The 18,007-nt window shown below is 27.4% G+C and overlaps 1 protein-coding gene across 1 annotated transcript in view; it reads right to left on the bottom strand.

Annotated features, from left to right (window-relative positions):
* The window catches only part of LOC107448616 (limbic system-associated membrane protein), a 150,228-nt gene that overhangs the window by 22,133 nt on the left and 110,088 nt on the right, over window positions 1–18,007 (bottom strand). Inside the window, exon 4 of the mRNA XM_071184238.2 lies at window positions 1,410–1,544. Within this exon, the coding sequence (XP_071040339.1) occupies window positions 1,410–1,544 (135 nt within the window). The remainder of the gene's footprint in view (window positions 1–1,409; window positions 1,545–18,007) is intronic.

Raw genomic sequence — 18,007 nt, 5'->3', positions numbered from 1 at the left:
TAATTTGATGGTAACTTCTCTAAAATCATGACACTTTGTAATAATTCTTTAGTATCATAAGCTTTAATAATTAAAAAATAGCATTTAATAAATGTGCAATTTATTTAAATTGAATGATGAACTAGAACAAAAGCAAATAAAAATTATTGAAGATAAAATAAAAGCTACAATTTAAAACTTTACATTTTAAAAAAAAATAATTTTAATTATTTTGGTTTCATAATTTTATAAAGCAAATAACTTTTTCCTAGACAAATTGCATGCGCAAATTTATTTTAATAGACATAAAAATATTTTGAAATTTAAAAAATTCAAAAAATTTCTTAAAACAATTTCAACCAAAAAATTTACAAAAAAAAAAAAAAAAAAAAAACACTCAAATATGTACACAATTATATTTTTTAGACTACTAGTAAAACAAAGTTTTTAAAATTTTTATTTTATTATAAATTATTTCCTTTCGTTGGATAATGCAAAATTTGCGTGCTATAAAGCATATAAGTAATTATAGAACTATTTTTGAACATTTAAGTTTATTAAATCAATAAATGATTATTTAGGCAATAAGTTGTAATTTTTTTTCTATTATATACCTGAAAAATCCCTTGTTTTAAAGATCCTTTGTTAGAAATGGTGATTATTAATTCTAGTTTTAAATAAATAGCTAGTTTTAAATAAATAGTTTTTACAAACGATCTGAATCACTATACAGAGTATCATTACTTAAGCTCAGATCTTTCATAAAAATAAGTAAAAAGTTTCAAGAAACTTTTCAATCTTTCTATTTTTTTTTTAAAATCACTACACTGAGAAGAAAAAAGTATGGTAAAGATTACCAGAATATGGTAAAAACTATTGTATTTCTGGTTCTATCGGAACAAGCAAATATCCAAGCAAACACAAAAAATAGGAAAGCTCAGTAATTTTTATCAAATCACTAGGATAATGATTTTGGTAAAATTAACAATTAAATATGATTTTACAATATATGATAAAACTAGCTAAATGGTAATTTTATCATGATACACTGATGCACTGAAATTCAGGATAAATTTCATCATCATGAAAAAATTTGGTATTTAATCACGATACATTAGACCATTAGAGAATGGTATAAAAACTATTTATTCAATTAAATTTATTTTTCAGTTTTGTATACTTTGCTAAATGTGTGGTAAAAAGAACTATAATTTTGAAATTCAAAATTATCATGTACACCCTTACCATATGAACAGGAAATTACCAAACGAATAGTTAAATACCGTATATTTAAGGTTTTCATTACCAGAAATGTCATTAACATATAGTACAGTAATTTTACCAGAATTTTTCTTTCGCTGTGTAGTCAAATTCTTGTTAATTTTTTTTTCTCAGGCAATGACCTATTTAATTATTGAGCTGATACTTACTTGATACTATTTTCTTCCCTTTGAAATACCAATTCACTACAGGCTTAGGATCTGACCTGACATTGCAAAGTACCAGTCCATTCTCACCCTCCGGGGCATGTTGTTCTCTTGGAGTATCAGTAAAGCTAACTGAGCCTAAAATAAAACAAATGGATATAGAACAAAATTGGGAAATTTTACTACTGGCCAGTGGTTAGTAGTAACATTTTTTATTAGTAGTCACTTTTAAAAAGATGTGGTCACTTTATAAAAAATTAAAACTATTGTTACTTATGCCACTTGCCAATACCAGCACGCCTGCTTAAAATCAAGCAGTTTTAAGGCAGAGGGCGTGTTTCTTGTGTTTTTTTTGTTTCTTTAGTAGCACCATCTGTGGCCAGGAATATGATTTAAGCGACACACACACACGTCACAACCCGTTTTACAGAGAGGGCCCAATCACACTCCATTCACTCATCATTGCAAATTTGACCCGAACCAGTGAACGATCGATCACCAATTCAGTACCCCCAGAGGTATTGATTTGTTTGGGGAACTTGAAGAACAGAGGGGTTGCGGCAGATTTAACATGCACCGGTAATAAACGCGAATTCTTCCGCCGACGGATTCGAACTCAGATTCTCACGAACACGAGCCCAACGTTCTACCTACCAGGATATCCCGACCCTCTCAGCTGAAAATAACTATTAAAATAACTTTTGATATTATTAATAAAAGTCATTACTTTTGAAGTATTTCTCAAAACATTAATTTGTTTTGAGTTCCTTTCTAAAATGAAAAATTTTCTTAAACTCTCTAAGTAGGTGTAGGTTAAGTATTTTACATAACATTTTCCGCTAGTAAAATTTAGCGTTTATTTACAAATAAAATTTAATCGCGACAAAGTTAATCTGAAATGCAATCATAATGAATAAATCATATTAATTCGATTACTTTTAAATATCATTGGCCATATATTTTTTAATATAAAAAAGCAATAGGAAATTAACTTTAACACGAATGAAAATATTTGATAAGTAAATTCAGTCCCTTTGAAATTTTAAACCTGAAATAAACTGAAAATTCCGTATATTGATAACTTTTCATGCATAAATAAGGAATATGAAAAGTTAGAAGCACGTGTTTTTAACTTTTCCTTGTAATAAATACGTAATATAAAAAGATAAAAGCACGCATTTTAATTTTTAGTGATGGCGAGTAACTAACAAATTTTTAACGCCATTTTTTATATTTGGTCAACCAGTGGCTGGACGGAGGCGATCGTTAATTTTGCCTCACACAAATACATATAATAAATGCTTGTGCTAAAGCATACACTAACATTATAAAAATTTTATTAAACATAAAACACGTGTTAAAGCATGCGTTAAATAAAATTTTAAAAATTTACAAGTAAAAATAAATTATGATTTTGGCTAAGAAAAGCAAATTTAAACTTTTTTGAAATTTTATTATTGAATTGATTTTAAGCATTGAAAGTTTTTAAAATAACAAAAAAAATTTTATTGGATTAAGAAAGCATATTTTATTCACATTTTTAAGTTTATATGATTCTTTATGATTCTTAATTTATAAGTTATTTGAGTAACAAAATAAATTTATGTATAATTGTGCAATTATTAATTAACCCACTTTATTACTTATGGCAGGAAAGGTAAAACAGATATACCGTTTTTTATGACCTTTTAGCATCAATATTTTTACTGTTTTGTTCGTTTGTGTGTGTGTTAGCACTCAGAAAGTTAAAGATGTACCGGGATTTCGAATGGCTAATTTAAATTGATTTGTTCCGGCCTATAAAACTATATTTTAAAAAACTTATATAACTTAGTAAAAACAACCTTACGTTCAATATTGAAAATTTCATAGATGTTAATTATTATTTCAATACACTATTCATTCTTTATTGTTTATTTAATAACTGAAGTGCAATAAAAAATAGATTATACTTCTCAGATTGCCAGAGAGTTAGTGACTTTTTTTTTTCGCAAATATAAATTTAGACATAAAATTCAACTGTAATGTAAAATAATCAATAAAAACAAAGATTTTTTTATATGAGTAGTATTGGATTTTTTGTGAGTAACAAAACCATTAAAAACGATATGTTTCGTTTTTTCTTTTTTTATACGGCACTAGTGAAGCAAATAACTGGCGCCAGCCCGGAAGCCCCAGGCTCATTAAGGCAACTAACCAAAGTAGGTAATAAGAGCCACAAATATCGATCATACTATTTCACGTGTGTGAAGCTTAGAATCTGCAAGGTTCCCATGGGAACCAATGGCTGAAAGAAAGTCAGTAATGCTAAATTCTGGAAAATCAAATGAAATTTTTAGAGCATCGCAATATTTAAAGACAGATGATGCTCTTATTGTCTATGTGGAATTTCTTTTAACTATGTAGTTATAAACTTTCTGATTACTTGAATTTTTTTTTAAAGAATAAAAAAGAATAAAGAAAAAATTTGTTATTACAATAAAAGTCGTTCGGAAAAAAAATTAAGGTGATTTTCCAAACGATTCCGATGAAATTTCACGACAATTCTTTATGGATATTAAAAAAAAAAAATCTTCGATTTTTTAATATCTCATTCAAGTTTTTAAAAAAAAATAACAATAATAGTGTCATTGTTAAAATAAAAAATTTTGAGAAGAATAAGAATAATTACACAAAATAAAGTAGTTATTTTTCTTTTACAGTTATTGCTTGTGAATAATTTTAATTCGCGATCGCAACGCTCGAGTACGCCGTCTAGCGGGAGCCTGTAAATATCGGACATTAATTTATCACATTTTCATTTAGTTCCATCAAAGTCATTGACTGAATCAGACGCCATTTTTTAGCAGCAAATAAGAAACAAAATTTCCCTAAGGAAAAGGCCGAAGAACTTGAAAAAAATCTCCAGAATATTAGTAAATCTTTCAGGAACAGAACACGCCAAACATTTGAAGAAAAATTCCTCAATAATTTTTAATTTCTATTATCAACAAACTTGCAACTGATGACTTCCGATTTCGGATACTGTTCAGATGTGTGTATTAAGGTAAAATACATTTCTTCTGTCTTCAATTCATTACGAATTAAAGTGAAGTCAACATTGCTTTCGTCATTCCAGTGAATAAATATGAATTCAGAACATACGGAATTGTAATAGTTATAGCATATTCTTCTTCGTTATAGAATAGTATATATTTCTGTATCCATATAATTCGGAAAACAACAATAAAAAATTATCCAAGTTACTTGAAATAGTGCCATTTGTGCTGATTCTTAATTAATTTAAATCGTTTTCTTGGTAAGTTTTTTTTAATTTTGAAAGAATAAGTTCAACTAGAATTCAGCTATTCTGTTTTTAGCTACATATTCAAATTCATATCAATTATAAAATTTTGCTGTGTAGTATGTTATCTAAAAGTAATGAAGGTATAAACTATGTATCTATTATTTGAGAATAAAGTTTTCAAACAAGGAACTTATCATTTTGGAATTCTCCGGGAATCATAAATCAGGTAAGTGCAATGATTTTTACAATAAAAAATTTGCTTGTAAATATTTTTTTTTCATTTGATGATGGTTCTCTACAGAATGGTTTTTTACGTCTGATTAAGAACTATAAGAATAATAAAAAAAGAAACAATATGAAAGTTTTTATTTCAATGTTAATAATTCTTAAAATCGTTTTTTTTATCCTAAGAATTCTTTATTTTCCGTTTTTTAGTTTATAATTTTTTGATAAAAATTGTTCTCAAAATACTTTTGAAAAATTAAATGGTATAACATTATGTGTTTATGTATACTTCTTGTATATTCCAATGTTTGAAATAATATGATTCAGAAAAGTATGGAATAAAAATTCGGTACTTACGACGCATTAACGCCACCGCCGCTACAGATTTGGCGGTTTTTAAGTGCCGCCAATCTACACTTAAAATTTTTGCGACAGTTCATAAAATAAAACACTTTATTTAAAATCAAAATAGTTAATTGGATTTCGGTGGAAAATGAGCCGATATAGAGTTTAGCATAGATTCAAAACAATCATATCGCCATATGAACTCTGATGAATAAGATTCCAAATGAAATAACATTTCTAAAACGTACGTTTGCCAAGATAAAGTTTTATGTTGTGGGAATTGGTACATTTTCGTTTTTTCGGTAAAATATTTCCCTCCTGAAAAAATAAAATTGCATCTTGTTTTGTTTTTGGCAAATCCCAAAGACGAATATTCGTAGCACTAAAAATGGCGACAAAAAAGAATTGTTTTTTTATTTTTGTTTCGTCAGCATTCTTTATTTTACGTTTCTTAGTTTCTAAATAATGATTTTTATTGAAACTTGAAATTTTTTGATAAAAATTGTTGTCAAAAAACGTTGTTTACAAAATTAAATTTCATAAAATTATGAGGCTTATGTATACTTTTTGTTCATTTCAATTTTTGAAGTAATATGATTCTTAAAACTATAGAATGTAAAGTTTAAATAGGCCTTTCATGTTATATCATTAAATTTAGTAATACTATTTCTCGGGCATTAGGTTTTAACTCTTATAAGAATATACATATTTTTTTCTGTTAATGTACAAATATTTTTCCGATGTGTTTTGGATATTCCTTCTCTAATAAAAAGAGATACCATATTGTTTTCGGTTGTACAAGAAAGAAGATCAAGAATTTTTCTTTTTTAAATTTAATAAGCCACATTAAAGAAGGAACGTTGCAATGCTACACGCTACATTAACGACGTCTCCAGAGTAACTGAATGACGGTTCATATGGAAATCGCAGGTAAGCGTCTCATACAACAACGCCCCCTATAGTTCGTTGCGATCGCGAATTCAGTAAAGTATCTTTTTGAGTCTGCTTATTTCAATTTAAAAAAATAGCGAATTTTTACAGTCAAAAAAATTAAAAGAAATTCTTACAAAGGAAAATATAACTGTAAAAAAGTATCAAAAGAGAAAGAAAAAAAATTAAGAGGCAGTAAAAAATAAAAGAAAAAAGTACTTCCAAAACGCAAACGATTAAAAAATAAAAAGTAAAATACCTTCAGAAATTGGCTCGAAAATGTTTGATGTTGAAAGGGAAAGGACTTCTAGAGCAGAAAAAAACAGCAGAAATTCTTTTGAAAAACATACTATAAGAAATAACGAACGATTTAAAGAACACCATTAATATTTCCCATAAGGTTTCGACAGGTTAAAATCCCGATTAAAAAATTGAAAAAGAAAGGAAAAAAATCTCTATTTTAGAATCGATGGAAATAACCTGAAGTACGAAATTATGTATTTTTTATCATTGTGGTTTTTAAGTAAAATTAACTTGTTTTCATTATGTTTTAAAACAAAGATTACGGAAATTGTCTCATAAATTAATTTAGTTACACTAAAATAGTAGTTTATATATCGTAAAAGAGATGCATTTTTCAATCATTATTTATTAACGAAAATGAATAAGAAACAATTATGAAGTGTTGTCATAAAGCAACAAATTTTATTTATTTTTTTATTATAAAATTGATAAAACGTTTAAAACTTAATCATAAAACTTTTTAATAAAAATGCTTCTTCTTATTCAAAACTTTCCAGATATAAAAGGGATTTTATTTCCACTATATAAACTCGTAGAAAATTATAGAAAGACATTTTCTTTATTTACCAAGTAACTTATTAATATTTTTGTTCCATTTTATTAAATAAAATATGTTCTAGAGAAAATTTTAGGTTGTTAGTTAGTGTTTTAAAACTTGTTTTCAAAGCTTTTTGTAATAACTTAAATTTTTTTTTTAAAAGTATGATTTTCTTCAACAACTCTAAAATTTAAAATTTATTAACTCAATTAATTAAAACACATTTCACTACAAAAAAAAATACTAAAAAACATTTTTTAATTACTTAATAGAAGAAATTGCTTTAATATAATTTTCCATAGGTAATCAAGGATGTAGAATCCCCAACCCCTCTTTTTTTTTTTGTCTGAAAGGGCTCTTTAATCTTTTGACTCAGAGACACCGGTATCCCTTTATTATATTTTTTTTCTGTCGCTCTAATTACAGGTAAAAATATATTGTGGTATTTGTTAATTTAAAAAAAAGGTCTACTAATTATATTAATATAAAAATATAAAATCAAAAAAGTAGTTACAAAAAAATTTTTTTTATTCATATTCAAAAATTTATCAGTAACTGATTTTGTAAATTAAAGACACATAAATGTTGAATAAATGTTTCTCTTATGTTTAAATAACTGCAAATAAATGCAAATTTGAAAAATTATTGTTTGGAAGATTTTACCTTTAACCCAGAAAAAGACACCGGTGTTTCATGTTCTATTTCATAAACATAAATTATTAAAATGCTAATTACAACATTTTAAACTTATTTTGACCTAAATTCATACAAAATAATGAAAAAAAGCATAAAAAATATGTTTTACAAAATTCTGCGTCGAAGGGTTAACATTTGGTTATAGCTGTTTTCAAACATAGCAAAACATTTTCCTGACTTTACCTAAATCATGATGACTCTTTCTTTCATACTTTTAACTAGTAGAAAACAAACTGATATTACGCATATCGTCCGAAAACTGGCTTTTGCAGGAATATTTTACTCTTAAGCCCCGATATTTAAATTCCGATTGAGCAAAAATACTAAAAATAAGTAAATGCATTACTTTTTGTTTAAATAATAGAAGAAAAAATCAAATAAGTAAAGAATCTCATCAAATTTGGTGCATAATTCAAAATAGCCATTTCTTTTTACTCCGAAGCAAGATAAATTAAAAAGGGAAAAGTTGATAGCAAACGACTTTCCTTATTTTTGAACTCTCCATAACAGTTGGAGAATATATTTTCTCAGGCAATTGTGCTCTTTCTCCAAGACAAAATAATAATAATAAAAAAAAAAAGCTATTAGTTTCGGTCTGTTGAGCATCACTTACACAGAACGACCGTTTATTTGAGTTGAAATAACAGTTATAATCCGTTAGGATAAATCCTTTTTTCTTCATAATTTAAGCAAAAGAAAATGTTTTATGTTACCTAACACAAGGATTTATTCTCAATAAAAATTGCTATTCCTTTTTATGTGAGGAATATTTTGTTGTAACATTTCGGCAAAGAATGATGTCATTTTATAAAAATGCAATTTTTTTCTCGATTATCTGAGGATTGGAAATGAACACTGGTGAAAGGATGTTTGAAAATGTATAAATAAATCACGAATTCTTTTATCCATTCAAATAGATAATTTTATCTAAATTTTTTTTAACAGATTTGAAAGATTGTTTTAAATATTAGTATTTGTTTGTACTCAAGCAGAAGATGTTAGTATATCTTGTTGGATACATATAGCATTTTCGTTTCTTCTAAGCTTATATAATTTAGGATTTCTAATGTTTATGCTTTTTTGACAAGTGCTTGAAATATGTATATACAATGTGGTATTCATGGAACACAATATACAGTTAATCTTTTTTTACAATATTTTCTAGTTTAAATTAGAAAGTTGTCAAATCTTTAAATTAATTTAACAAAAATTTAATGGGAATAAGAATTATAGGTAATTATTGATTTTAATCATACTTCACAGAAATATACATTGAATTAAATAAATAATACACCTTTAAATAAATAATTTCATTGCAAAACTTTTTACAAATTTTTATTTTTTCTGGTTAAAATTAAAATTTATCTATTTTTCTTTATTGTTTTTAAAATAATTGATTAAAAATGCAAATTAATATATTATTATTATTATTATAATAAAGTTATTTTTAAATATAAAGTTATTTTTAATTACTATTATATACCACTGATATATGAAACATTAAACTAATACTTTAATTGTCAACTCCAATATGCCTTTAATTTTAAAAAATAATTGGCTTGAATTTACGTGTTAATAATAACCAAAAAGTTATGAAAAATTACAATTATATGCCAGGGAAATATGTGCATTACATTCATACCTTACTTTAATTAGAAAATTTCAATGTGCACTGACTTAGAACAAAAATGAAAATAGATAATATAGTCTTTTAAAATAATGGAAAGATTTCAACTAGAAATTTTACACTAACTTTAATATCCTTTATGTAGTAACATCGTACATCTTGTTCATTATAAGAACTAGACCTGAAAATAACCACTCGCCACATAAGGGGTCAACAACAACAACAAAAAATGGCGACTTAAATTAAATAAATGACCGGTTACTTTCGTTTAATGATAAAAGTGCATTAATGCATAAAAACTCTGGAAAACAGAATTTTTATTAAAATGTCCAATGTCTCCATTCAAAACTTTGATCCTTCAGAATCCATCAATTTATGATGGAAAGATTCATGTAGAATTAGAGTTCTTTAACAATTCACATACTTCAAAGTTTTAATGTATACTTTAAATGTATTTTGCCTCCATAAATATTTTTAAATAAATTTCTTTAATAACAGTAAATTTAACTAAATTTTGCCATATATATATATATATCATTTTTCTTGTTGATTTTACTTTTTATAGCTGTAGATTAATTCTAATATGCTTTTTTTTTTAATCTAATTTAATCCAAGCAAAAAAAAAGTTTGCAAAAAGTGTCTATGAAATGTGTAGAATCTATCGATATTCTTCACCGACTTATTAGATTTGAGGAAAAAGAGGCTATTAAGTTATTCGAGTCTACCGGCCACTGGCTACTAACAGAAGATTTAAATATTCAGGCATCTAGTTTTTAGAGATTTCCCTTGAAAAAACCATCCTGTATTATCATCATTCATCAACTATACATTAAAACTAAAATCCATGTAGAGTTATTGAATTGTGGCAATTTCATAAACGCGAAAACAAAATCGAAATCATATTATTTTTCAAAGCGTCCGCATAAATAATAGGAGCTAAAAAACATTGATTTGAACCTAAATATGTAATTTTCTAGAACTCTTTCTTTTTTTTTTAATCATTAAACACTTCTTTTTCTTTCTATTGAAAAGTTAAACGTTCGAAAATCATTTGCGCTTTTTCTCATATCACAAAACTGAGCTTTTATTCTTCAAAAAAAAAAAAAAAAATTATTTCTGAAAACAATAATGGCAAACAAAACATGCTCCGTGGTAAAAGAACATTTGGAATGTTCGAAAGAGCCTTCTGGGCAAACATTAGATTAGTTTCCCAAATGCAGCAGCTCAAATGGCATTAAAACAGAAGGAAAGAGATAGTCAAAAATTTTATGGCACGCAAGCATTTTTAAAGAACACAAATTCGTTTAACTCCAGAGATTCGAGAAAGCAAATAAAGGGAGGAACATTTTTCTTCCACATCATGCCCAGTTAGAGAATTATAGATTGATCCTCCAACAGCTTCGTTCGGGTTGAAGGAAAAATATTCTTTGTGAATCTCACATGAAACAGCTGTTGTTTTAATGGAAATTTTAAAGATGGTGGCAGACAAGAGGCTTTACCGGCAAGAGAAAACTTCTGAGCTTGGATAATTTAGAGATATGGGTATTCTTTTATTCTATTGTATTTAAAATATTATTAAAATGTAATAATATGGTTTGCACAGTTATTACAATGTTGGTTATGTTATTGGCACATAAAATGCTTAAAAACAAGTGAATAATACTGTCTTATAAGAATGCGCTATTTATTGATTTTTATAATGTTGGAAAAATAAAGTTCAATAAAGAAAATTTAATAAATATAATGCAGGCGACGAGGTAGGAAAAAAAAAAATCAAGGCACTATTTTTTCAAAAACATTACGACTTTAATAAGGCTGTATACTATATTTATATATTTTTTTTAAAAAAAATAGAAAATCAAATCATATAGGTAAAAATTTTAAGGCGCACAAGCATTTTTAAAGAACACAAATTCGTTTAACTCTAGAGGTTCGAAAAAGCAAATAAAGGAACGACCATTTTTTCTCATTATCATGCCCAGTTAGAGAATTATAGATTGATCCTCTTCGCTATGGTTGAAAGAAAAAAGATACTTCGTGAATCTCATATGAAACAGCTGTTGTTTTAATGGAAATTTTAAAGATGGCGGCAGACGAGAGGCTTCATTGGCAAAACAAAACTTTTGAACTTGGATAATTTAGAGATATGGGTATTATGTTATTCAATTGTTTTGAAAATATATTTTAGAACGTAATAATAAGGTTTACAGAATTATTAGAATGTTAGTTATATTAAATTAAAGTGTTTAAAAAATACGCAAATATTACTGCCCAATAAGAATGCGATATTTATCGATTTTTATAATGTTGAAAACATAAAATTTTATAAAGAAAATTTATTAAATAAAATGCATGCGTCGAGGTGGGATAAAGAAAAAAATCAGAACATAAAATTAAATTCAAAAAATAAAATTCAATTAAAAAAACGACAAAATCAGGACACTTTTGAAACAGTATACGATTTATAAAAAGAGGCGAACTAATGAAATACAAGCAAATTTTTAAGCAAAAAATAAATAAAAATAACTATTTTTAAAATTCGGAATCACTTTGCATAGAAAAAGAAGTTTCCAGTATAATTTAATCAATACTGAATAAATTATAAAATAGTTTCAAATAAATGCAAGGAAAAATTTTATAGTACTGTTACATTTAAAAAATAACCAGTATCAATAAGATAATAATCCATCATACCAAAATTTAATTAGCGTTTGTAATCGAGTTCAAAACTTTTGATTCAGAAAATTTTTGAAGTAAGGTTTTAATAATCTCGAAACGGAAACACGGTAAATATCCCGGTTAACATTTTTGTCCGAAAGCAATTTGGTGGGTGATCCTCCAATTAACCGTTTGAAAAATTATATGATACGATTGCTGTATAGTTCATTGGAATTAATCCTTTTTAATATCAGCTGAAGAAGTAAAATCAATAATTGTGAAACTACAAGACCTACACTATTTGTTACTGTGTTTGCTAAAAATAATAATTATTAAATATAAGTTTCATTGGTTTAATATCACTTCCTCTGACTATGATAAATTTATCACATGAAAGTTTGATAATTTTAACTTGTTATCTGCATTTCGTTTTCGTAAAATGTTTGTTAAACTCCCAAAAAGTTTGAAACAATGAAACCTGCATATAAGGCCTGAACAACTACGTATATACTTGTAATTAGTGAACGGTTTTTAAAACTGGGCTATTAAAATTTTGAGATTTTTCCTATTATTATTGATTAAAATACAAAAGGTGTTGGATCGAAAATCAAAAACTTTTAATTCTTCAAATCGATTATTTATTTCCCAATTTGCATTTGCAGAAAATGGAATGTTCTAAACGCGTACAAGGACAACTATGAATCCTGCATAATGCTATTAGGAAATATACAGGTTGTCATTAAAAAAGACTGACGGTTTTCAAATATTTGTAACTAGAAAACGGTTAATGTTATTTTAAAAGTAAAAATGAAAAACTCTTTCAGATAAATGTTACAGGGCATCAATTCTTCCTGCAAAAGTTCCTGGTTTTAGTTCAAAAAATTACCGACAGATGGCTTTGTAGGTAGTAAAAATGTAAACCTGCAACTTGAGGCTAGGCATTATCTTTATTTCTCCGAAAATAAAATAAAACAGCGACTGAAAAACTTTAAAGATAATTCACTCAAACTCATTAAAATATCGAACTTCATCAACTTACTTAACATAAAAGTAATTTCAGAAAAATTAATTAGTAAAATTCAGCATTTTTTTAATAAGTTTTTTTCTTCTTTCTAAAAAAAAAATTTATGCCAAAATAAATAAATAAAAATTAAAATAGAATTCAAACCAACTGACGCTAAAATTGACGAGAAGGCAGAAAATTAAAAAGAGTCGTGTCCATATAAAAGGTAAAACTGTTCCATATACTATTTTCTTCAATCAAGAGAATAATATATATTGCCATCGAAAGAGGGATTATGGGTGCATTAGTGTTCGGGATTAACTATGGAAAAGTTGTCAATTATGTCAACAGCTTATCAAGTATTGCTCACGACACGAGGATTACGTAGTCGACCATTTCCAAAGACAATGGTGGCAAGGTAAGATATGATAAGTGCTTCAAGAAATAATTATTTCAACCTCACTTATCCGTTAATGAAATCGCAGAGAAAATTTGATTTGACTCACGCTATTAATGAGGTCTATTTTAAGACTCGCCATTTCCTGACAAAATATAAAAACACTTTATTTAAAGAAACAAATTCTACATTTATATAAAACAGGAAATAACAACATTAATAATGATAATAATTCAGATTCTTAATCATTTTCTGTTATGTATACTTTATTTTATTTTTAATTGTCGGCGTTGAATAGCCGATTCTATTCTGAAAATACGATTATCAATATTTAACTCCATAGCCTTGTAATTTTGAACCCAACCCAAAAGACAAGTGATCAAGCATTGGAGAAAACTAGCCTTTGGAGGACTGTTTTTATGAAACTAACCCGCATCACATGGAGAAGAAAACCACGAAAACCTCCCACATTTAGCCTGAAGGCAAGGGGATTCCAACCCACCATCACTGAGGATATTTAATGTCAGAACTGGGATCGAAGCGATCTGGGAGCAGATCAGAGCGCAATATCCTCTGAAGCCACCGTGACTGTGTTATGCAGATTGTAAAAAAAACGCGTACACCCAACCGTATTCAAGGCAAGATTATAAATATAGTTTAAAACATTGCATTGCTTCAAGTGTAAGGCACTTAAATTATGGCTTTTTTATTTTCCTTGGCGACAAAGCTTCGAAAAACAGCGTTAACATACAAACAAAAAAGAAAAAAAACTCAAATCCAGAAAATAGTTAGCATACTTTAGACCTTTAGTGAAATGGATATTTTGTCTTATTATTTGCCATGTTTCTACTCTATAGCCGCACCTGCCTACCACAAATAGCTAAAAAGGAGAATATATCCTATCCATATGCGTAAATTTATTTTAATCAATTTTGGAAAGCAAACTTGGCAATTTCCCAATGTTCCAGAGAATTTTTCGGCTTTCGGGAACGCGATGGAAGCACAAAAGATCACGCTAAAAGCATCTACTTTATTTCAACGAAAATGGAGCCAGACAGTCGAATTGTCAAAAAAGTGGAGTTCTGTTCCCATATTTATAATTTGAAAATAAGATAACAGATTTATAATATTGGTTAACCTAAAACTATTTTTATGTTAGGGAAATGTACAACGTCCATTAAGAAAAATTGGACGTCGACAATTTTTCAAATATAACACGTCAACATCCTTCATCAAAGGAAACAGAAATTTAAAAACAAATTTAAATATATCACCCAAACAATACATTAAATGCATAAAAATTATTTTTTGCATCGCAAGTTTCAATATTTGAAAGTTACCGTTACCTAAAAAAGAGAAATATAATGAGACGCTCTATCCAATGTAGGTGGATATTTTCATTAAGCAAATATCATTTTATTTCTCTCGAAAATAATAACCGTTTTTAACCCCCTTCATTAGCGGTCTGAGACATTTCGTTCAAAAAGGAATAAATCAACATAATAACAGAGAACGGAACCAATTCACAATCATCTTAAGAAAAGATTAGAAAGAACAACAAACAAAAGAAAAGGGGGTGGGTAGAAATTTGTATCTATAAATCGCTTTGATGTCATCATCCATTATTGAATACTGTGGGGACATGAAACTATCCATTATTTGCCAGAGGCGAGAGGCATTAATTAAAGCAGAACATGGCGTTACTCTATAATGGAGTAATGCCATGAAGCATGCGTGGGGGATTAGTGTTGAAGTTTTATTTCCGGCGTGCGGACCAGTTTAGGAATTAATTGCAGCGTGTCGCATCTTCAGAGCTTTGTGTGGGGAATTGTGGACAACACTAGTTGCAGATGCTCGAAATGGATGATTATAAATGTAACTACACTAGTCTATTTTAACAAGCCTTTTGAAAGGAAGAGAACATTCATTATAATGAATCGAGTTGACAGTTAACTGGTTGAAGAAAGTTACTTGATGCATTAAAAGATGTTTAGGTATAGTTTACAATTGATGAACTAAGTGGTATAACATGTTAAGGGATATTGCTGCGAATTTAAAAAATGAGTTTTTTTAAGTGCTTAGATCATCTTTTGATGTTCTAAATACTGTTGATGTTCTAAAAATTTGATTTAAAAACATTTTTTCCTACTGAAAACAGTTTTAAGAAGAAATTAAGTTCCAAAATATGATCAAACATAACATGTTTTAAGAACCGTAAATTTGAGTGTTTGCAAAATGTAACTTAACTACACTAGTCTGTTTTAAGAAGCCTTTTGAAAGGGACAGAAAAGCCATTATAATGAATCGAATGGACAGTTACCTGATTGAAGAAAGTTATTGGATGCATGATAAGATGTTTAAGTATAGTTTACAATTAATGAACTAAGTAGTAAGGCATGTTAAGGGATATTTCTGCGAATTTAAAAATTTATTTGTGTTTAAAACAAAGGAAAGTTAATTTAAAATCATTTTTCTATTAAAAGCTTCTTTAAGAAGAAAGTAAAATACTTTCCGTACTATGACCAAACGTAACATGTTTTCAGACCCGTAAGTTTGAGTGTTTGCAAAATGTAACTTATTTTTTTTACTGAGCTCTTTAATTCGAAATTTACTTGCTGAACACTGTTAGCTCAAATAAACCAACACAACTTATTATATTTCCTTTTCCAATACATAACCGATTAATGCTTCAATCTTATATGTAATGTTATATTGCATCTATTTTTTTCCACTTTATTATTGTATCTTCCCAATCATACATTATTATCTTACTATCTTAACTAACAAATATATTTGATAATTAGGGGAGAGTCGGGTAGCCCTATCCACTTAAGGAGTATTGCTTATATTTCTGTATAATATTGAGAAATAATCAATATTTTGGTATGTTTCTATTGTTTTATAATCTAATTAAATAATGCGAAAAGAATAAACCAAAAAAAGAATAGTTTAACTTTAAAAAATAGAAATTAAAAAAATTTGATTACTGTATTCAGCATATTTTCAAAACTATTGTTTACCATGTTACCAGCTGCATAAATACTTGAAACTTTGAAAATAATCTTTTTTTAATATAACAATTAATGTCAGATGGCCCATTGACTTGAAAAAACTACACCATTCATATTCTATACACATGAAATTGACATTGGGCGGGGGTACCCGACACTCCCCTAACTTTAAATAAAGCTTTCAACAAAATTAAGAGAAATACTTTCAACATTTACTTTGATTCACATTTACATTTAATTTCTGCATACAATTGGTTTTGAAAAAAAAATAATATGTGATGATGAAAAACAATAATTAAATAAATAAATATTATATAATTTAATCAATACACCCATAGATTTTAAAAATAAATTATTACTTTAGACAGTGTTTCCCAAAAATATTTTGCACTATCCCACTTAAAATACCCTAAAATACTTATATCCTCTACATGATTTTTAAAATTCAAAAGTTAATTAATTATTTAACAAAACCTATATGACAACTTAAAACACAAAACTAATAACAACAATAACTATCTCCTTAACAATTAAGTATCTTCTCTAAAGAACAAAATAAGAAAAGAATATTTTACTCATCCACAATTTCAAACTTAATTTATTATTCTACTAAATAAAAGGTTTCATGCTTTTTGATTTTTATTCAACAACACATCAATTTCTATTTTAGTACAAATGCCTAGTGCAATAATAGACAAAACTAAGAATTCACGCCAATTTAAACTTGTAATACACCTAAAAACAGTTTCAATGCAGAAAATATAACATTATAACTCAATTAACCGTTGAACTCTTCTATTTAACAGAATAAACTCTTCCTTTTACTTCCAAATAAAAGAAATGCAACTACACAAGTGAGGGTGCGTGAGCAAGGCGTAGGGAAATTTTGTAGCTAATGGTCAAAGGGGCTTTAGAGGTCAGTTGTTAGAAGAGAGAGGGGAAAGCAACAGCTAGTTATACAAACATTAAATGTATACATACATTGAAAAAAGTGGTTAAAGAGGACCACGCTGAAATGTAAAGATATAATTGGACATTAAATGAAGGAGTATCATATGAATACAGAGATGCTATTTTATAAAGACTTTTATTGTTTGTTTTCTTTGAGGAATATATAATTAGGCAGATAAAAAACGCATGGAAAGGAGATGATAGTGAAATAGAAACATCATTACTTGACGAAGATGGAGATTTTTTTTCGTTAATAATGGGTATGTCAATTAGTTTGTTTTATTTAGTATTGTTTAAGTAAGTTAGGATTTTGAGGTGGAACAACGATAACAGGCAACAACAAACAAAAACAATTTTTTTTTTTTTTTTTACTTGAAAACAAATCTTAATTTTTTTTAGGGGGGGGGGGAGAACATTAATTTTTTGCAAGTCTAACGTTCCACATGTATGCACCAGAAGTTGAAATGAAAAGGAAGTATTAGCTTGAAAAGTATTAATATTCGTAAAACTAAACTATTTGTATGTTGTATGCCTGTAAAAAAGTTAAAAAAATTCACAGCACTAATAAAGTTGCAACGTTTAGAAGCATCGTTAGTGCGATATCATAAGTTAACTTCAACTTCGTTCGTCA

Source organism: Parasteatoda tepidariorum, chromosome 10, assembly GCF_982258835.1.
Source record: "Parasteatoda tepidariorum strain Cologne lab strain chromosome 10, Ptep-v5.0, whole genome shotgun sequence".
In the NCBI taxonomy this organism is placed as follows: domain Eukaryota; kingdom Metazoa; phylum Arthropoda; class Arachnida; order Araneae; family Theridiidae; genus Parasteatoda; species Parasteatoda tepidariorum.
Note: the sequence above shows the minus strand (reverse complement) of the source record. Positions and strands in the feature narration are given on the sequence as shown.